Source organism: Falco peregrinus, chromosome 7 (genome assembly GCF_023634155.1).
Source record: "Falco peregrinus isolate bFalPer1 chromosome 7, bFalPer1.pri, whole genome shotgun sequence".
Taxonomy (NCBI): domain Eukaryota; kingdom Metazoa; phylum Chordata; class Aves; order Falconiformes; family Falconidae; genus Falco; species Falco peregrinus.
The window spans coordinates 80,299,460-80,305,302 of NC_073727.1; the positions used below are offsets into that span (position 1 = coordinate 80,299,460).

The following is a 5,843-nucleotide window of genomic DNA, read 5'->3' on the forward strand; positions in this document are numbered from 1 at the left end:
CTATCCAATCTAGAAACCATCTTCAAACGAAAAAAGCACCATAGAATTTTAAGGCTTAGATCAGTTAAAACTAAACCTGCAGCCGAATTTTACTCTACTCTTCAGAAAATACTAATTTGGCTTTGCAACATCTGAACATACTCAAGTTAACATTTGTCCTTTCTGATCCCACCAGGGCTCTATATAGTTTTTTCTATGAACTTTTACCATTAACCCAAAGAACACAGAGACGTAGCATTGAACTTCTGCTTTAATGGTCTCAAATTCTGTGACAGATTTTTGGTCAAGTTTCCATTTTTAAAAAATTTATCAATTTTAAAGACTAATAACTTAAACTGCCACGAAACAAATGGTCCGCAAACATTCCTTTCCTTCTGAAGCTTTTACGATGCATTGTAATCATTAACCAGTCTTTTACTATTAAACTTAAATGGCCAATTGAGATGAACAGTTCTGAGACTGTTCTTCCACCACTGATTAAGACTGAGGTGGCAGCTGATGTACAGAATTTTCATTTAGCCTTCTGGGCCTTCTGGGCCGACTTTGTGACCTTGCCAGCTCCACCAGCCTTCTTGTCAACTGCTTTGATGACACCAACAGCAACCGTCTGTCTCATGTCACGCACAGCAAAACGACCTGAAAGCAAAAACATGTTTTATGACTTTTGTCTAGGGCTACATTCCCACAGCCTTATCCGCACAGCGGCAACACGCAGCTTCCGGTAGTGGGCAAGTGCCACGCTGCTCTAGGACAGTAACCTGCATGAGGCTGGGACAGAAGAGACAATTATCTGGAGCGCGCCCCTGTCCCGCTGAAGTTTTGGTTCCACTTTCAAGTTCCTACGGGAAGTCAAAGCTTTGAACGTTTTACAGAACACACCAAGTCCCAAAACCAGAAACCAAGGCGCACCTTTTCCAGACATCAGTATTAACACATTTTATGAGCTGCCTTACCGAGAGGAGGATAATCAGAGAAGCTCTCAACACACATGGGTTTGCCAGGGATCATATCAACGATGGCAGCATCTCCAGATTTCAGGAATTTGGGGCCATCCTCCAGCTTCTTGCCAGAACGACGATCGATCTTCTCTTTGAGCTCAGCGAATTTGCATGCAATGTGAGCAGTATGGCAATCCAGCACAGGGGCATAACCAGCGCTGATCTGGCCAGGGTGGTTCAGGATAATAACCTATAAACCCAAGAAAGCTCTGTTAACGCCAGGGTCATTTTGAACGCTGATGTGGTCTTACAAAGCCAGGGCTTTTCATGTAATTGCTTAAAGCAAATCGTGTATCAGAACACAAGCCTACGTCACTTTATAGCTTAGTCTACCAGTGAGAAAGAACAAGACTAGTACTTCACGATCCAGAGATACATGTCAAACGCCTTCAACAGCTGCAAAAATTACCTGTGCAGTGAAGCCAGCAGCTTCCATGGGAGGATCATTCTTGCTGTCACCAGCAACATTGCCACGGCGAACATCTTTCACAGACACGTTCTTAACATTGAAGCCAACGTTATCACCAGGCAGAGCTTCGCTCAGGGCTTCGTGGTGCATCTCAACAGATTTTACTTCAGTTGTAACGTTGACAGGGGCAAATGTAACCACCATGCCTGGCTTCAGGACACCTGTCTCCACACGGCCAACTGGTACAGTACCAATGCCTGCAAACGGAGCAACATTAGCAGTTCAGCTCAGTGAATATATGCTCTTACAGGAAAAAAAACCACTTGAAACAAATACTCCACACATTTTCCACTTGAAAACAACAGCTCTGAGGCAAACAACTGCGTTTCTGTCCCAATACATGACCCACTGCACACATGACCCATTGCTGGCAACTGAGAAGCAATGAAGAGAACACATACCACCAATTTTGTAGACATCTTGAAGAGGCAGACGCAGAGGTTTGTCAGTTGGACGAGTTGGTGGCAGGATACAATCCAAAGCTTCAAGGAGGGTGGTTCCACTAGCATTGCCATCCTTTCGGGTAACCTTCCACCCCTTGAACCAGGGCATCTGTAACAAAAACAAGCCCAGGCATTAAACCATCTGCCGATTTTAATGGCACAAGGCTAGAAAAGAGCAAGTGGTTTAGCTTAGCATTATCTCCGCATACTACTGCGGAGTAAGAATTTGTGAAGCACTGGGACGTCATTTGACCTTGACACTTCCAAACATTACTATTAAAAAACCGTGCATTTTACAATTGCATCATTTTATCTCTGCAATTCTAGTTTCGTTTCTTAATATAAACAAATGTCAAACCTACATTAGAGCTAGGCTCCAACATGTTGTCTCCGTTCCAACCAGAAATTGGCACAAAAGCTACAGTGTCTGGGTTGTAGCCAATTTTCTTGATGTAAGTGCTGACTTCTTTGACAATCTCTTCATATCTCTTCTGGCTGTAAGGTGGCTCAGTGGAATCCATCTTGTTGACACCAACAATCAGCTGTTTTACACCCAGGGTGTAGGCCAGAAGGGCGTGCTCACGGGTCTGCCCGTTCTTGGAAATACCAGCCTCGAACTCACCAACACCAGCAGCAACAATCAGGACAGCACAATCAGCCTTTGGAAAGAAACAAAAAACCCCTCGTTACAGAATGCCTGCACATGTATCAAGGTATTGCACGAAGCCCCACAACCACCCACCCACCTGCCTGAACTCCCAAAATTCTTAACTTTTATTTTCATACCTGAGAAGTTCCCGTAATCATATTCTTAATGAAGTCTCTGTGTCCAGGAGCATCAATGATGGTGACGTAGTATTTGCTTGTTTCGAATTTCCACAGGGAAATATCAATAGTAATACCACGCTCACGTTCAGCTTTCAGCTTGTCCAAGACCCAGGCGTATTTGAAGGAACCTTTGCCCATCTGTGGAAAAAAAAAAAAAAAAGTCCTCACCCTCTTTTCTTAAGAACAATGTATATTTGCATTTACTTCAGAAAGACCAGACCACACTCAGCCAAGGAGCGAAATCTAAGAATAGTAAGTGGTTTAATACTGACAAATGCTGCTGCTTTTAAAACAAGCAACAAGATACACTTGGCACTACTAGTGAGAGATGCCAACCGTTTTGTTATTTAACCTGTTGACAGTTTAGCCTTCCTGACAACTTGTTAATTGCACTAACACATCTTTATGATAGACCTCTTTGAGCCTAAGCCCTACTATCAAGTGTCCTCTACACATTTAAGTTCTCTTACTAATGCAATCCCTGTGATAACGCTTTAACCGCCACTCAGCCCAATGTCTGCTATGTTTTGTTCTGTGATGCACTTAAGACCTATGTAATTACAGAGAGAAAAAAGTATGAACTGTAAGACTTTCTACAGATTCAAACACCAAAATCCGCACTTTCCTCACTTTTGTAAGTAAACCTTATCACAGCAACTTCTTTAATCTTATTCTCAACTACGCGCATATGCAAAGACTGAAGCTAGGAACTGCATTTAAATTTTGATTCCAGGCGTAATTACGCAGATGTAGCTTTAAACTTCTTTTCTTTTCCCTTATTTTACACTCCCAGTTTGAGACACACTTCAGCATTTGTCCAACTACTGGACAACTGCAATCTAACCGCTGCCCCGCAGCCGCAGCACACTTGCGCACTCGTTCAGCTACCCGGGCAGCTGCAACCAAACCGCCTCCCTGTGGCCGCAAACCAGTTTGCGACTGAAGTTTTGCAACTAAACCCCTGTTAGTTCCCACACCCCGAAAGCTTGTGGGATGTCACAGGCCCACCGACCTCAGCAGCTTCCTTCTCGAACTTCTCGATGGTCCTCTTGTCGATGCCCCCGCATTTGTAGATGAGGTGGCCGGTGGTGGTGGACTTGCCAGAATCGACGTGGCCGATGACGACGATGTTGATGTGGGTCTTCTCCTTTCCCATTTCGGATGTTGGTCAAGTTGGTTTTTTCGGCAAAAGAGAATCGACACCTGCAAGTTCCCCACAGAAACACCGGTTACGCCTCAGTGCGAGCGCGCTCCGAGGCGCCGCGGGCGGGAACCCGGCCGGGGGGGTCAGGGGCGGCCCGGGGAGGCCCGGCCGGGATGGAGGCCGCGGCCCCGCCCCGCCGGGGGAGGGGAGGGGCGGAGCGGGCGGGCGCCGGCCGGGGGGCCCCTGCGGAGCGCCCCTCGCGTCGCCCCCTCCCCGCGCCGCCGCCGGGCTCGAGTTACCCCGCGGCCGGGAGCGGGGCGGCGGCGCGGCGGGCCCGGTGTGGCTGGCGGGCAGCGCGGAGGGCGGGGCCGGCCCGCTCCTTTGTGTGACTCACCCCGCCCGGGCCGCCGCGTCCTCCATTTTGTGGAGCTCGCGGCGGGCAGGAAAGGCGAGCGGCCATTTTTTCACTCCTGCGCCCTCCCCCCCCGGCCCACGGCCCCCACAGCGCCCGACGGGCCCCGCCGCCGCCCGCCACGCGTCCCGGCGCGACGGCCACGCCGCCGCCCGCGCGGCCGAGGGAAGGTGGCCGGGCGCCCCGAACCGCAGCCGTCACGCCGCTCCCCAGCCCGGGGGTGATCCAAGGAAAGCGACGCGTCGCCATCTCCCCGGCTTGCGCCCCCCCACGCCCGCCCCGCCTCGCTCCGCTCCCCCCCACCCCCCCAGCGCACCCCTCCGCGCTGGCAGCCACGCCCGGGCCCGGTGCCCGCCGGGTCCCCTGAGCACGCGGGCCACGGCCCAGCCCTGCCCCTCCCCCGGTCCGGCCTGCCCCGCCCGGACGCGCCTCACCTGCGCGGCGCCGGCAAACCCGTAGCGAAAAAGACCGACGGCGTGAGCGCCGCTCCTTATATACCCTGCCCGGGGGCGGGGCCTAGCGGACACGTCACCACTCCCGGCGGCCCCGCGGCCCCGCCCCCGCGCGGGCAAAGGGCGCCCCCCGCCCCCGCCGCCGGGCTGCCGCGCCCCGGCCGGGCCCGCCGTGTGCCGGGGCCCGCCGTGTGCCGGGGCCCGCCGTGTGCCGGGGCCCGCCGTGTGCCGGGGCCCGCCGTGTGCCGGGGCCCGCCGTGTGCCGGGGCCCGCCGTGTGCCGGGGCCCGCCGTGTGCCGGGGCCCGCCGTGTGCCGGGGCCCGCCGTGTGCCGGGGCCCGCCGTGTGCCGGGGCCCGCCGTGTGCCGGGGCCCGCCGTGTGCCGGGGCCCGCCGTGTGCCGGGGCCCGCCGTGTGCCGGGGGCGGCAGCGCTGGGGAGCGGAGCGCAGCGAGGCGGGGCCGGTCCCTTCCAGCGCCGGGGCGGAAAGCGGCCGAGACGGCCCGACGGGAGCCGGCAGCCCTTCCCGAGGGGCAGCGGGACCGCGCAGCGGCAGCCCCAGCGCTCGGCCGGGGCCAGGCCCGCACCGCAGCCCGCGGCCTGGGGCGAGGGCGCGTCCCACGTCGCATCGCGGCCCGGCCCTGGGGGAGGCGGCCGCTGAGGGAAGGCTCCGGGCCGCCGCGTTTTGTTTGTTATTGGGGACACGAAATGACTCCGGCAGCGCGCCTGGGGCGGTCGGTTAGCGGCACCGAGCCGCCCGCACCTGGTACCTGCCTCAGGTGAGAGGAGGCACGGAGCCGCCCGGCTCACGGTGGTGCACGGCTCCCAGGGAAGGAGGTAGAGAGCAGGAATGTCGGGAAGCTTATTACACCAGAATAAGAAACAGCATCGTTTGGCTTTTTCTTCTGCTTTTTGGGGTTTTTTTTTCTTTTCCCAAGCAAGCTTTTCCTTTCTTGCACCATTAGGGAAAAGTTGGCTCAGAAGACTTTGGCACAAACATGCAAAGCAAAGATGCATCTGCTGTGCAAACGTATTAAAATCACTTCAGTGGTTAGGGTATGTGACCCCTGTGTGAGAAAACCAAACTGCCAGAAGTGCCC

The 5,843-nt window shown here is 54.5% G+C and overlaps 1 protein-coding gene across 1 annotated transcript; it reads right to left on the reverse strand.

Moving 5' to 3' along the window:
* Positions 1-232: 232 nt before the first annotated feature.
* EEF1A1 (eukaryotic translation elongation factor 1 alpha 1) lies at positions 233-4,866 on the reverse strand. Its single transcript, XM_055809438.1, has 8 exons — positions 4,729-4,866; positions 3,751-3,941; positions 2,697-2,876; positions 2,273-2,569; positions 1,869-2,019; positions 1,408-1,664; positions 954-1,188; positions 233-636 (listed from the first exon to the last, which is right to left on the reverse strand). The coding sequence occupies exons 2-8, from the start codon at positions 3,892-3,894 to the stop codon at positions 512-514; spliced, it is 1,389 nt and encodes a 462-aa protein (XP_055665413.1). The 5' UTR covers positions 3,895-3,941; positions 4,729-4,866; the 3' UTR covers positions 233-511.
* Between the last annotated feature and the right edge of the window lie 977 nt (positions 4,867-5,843).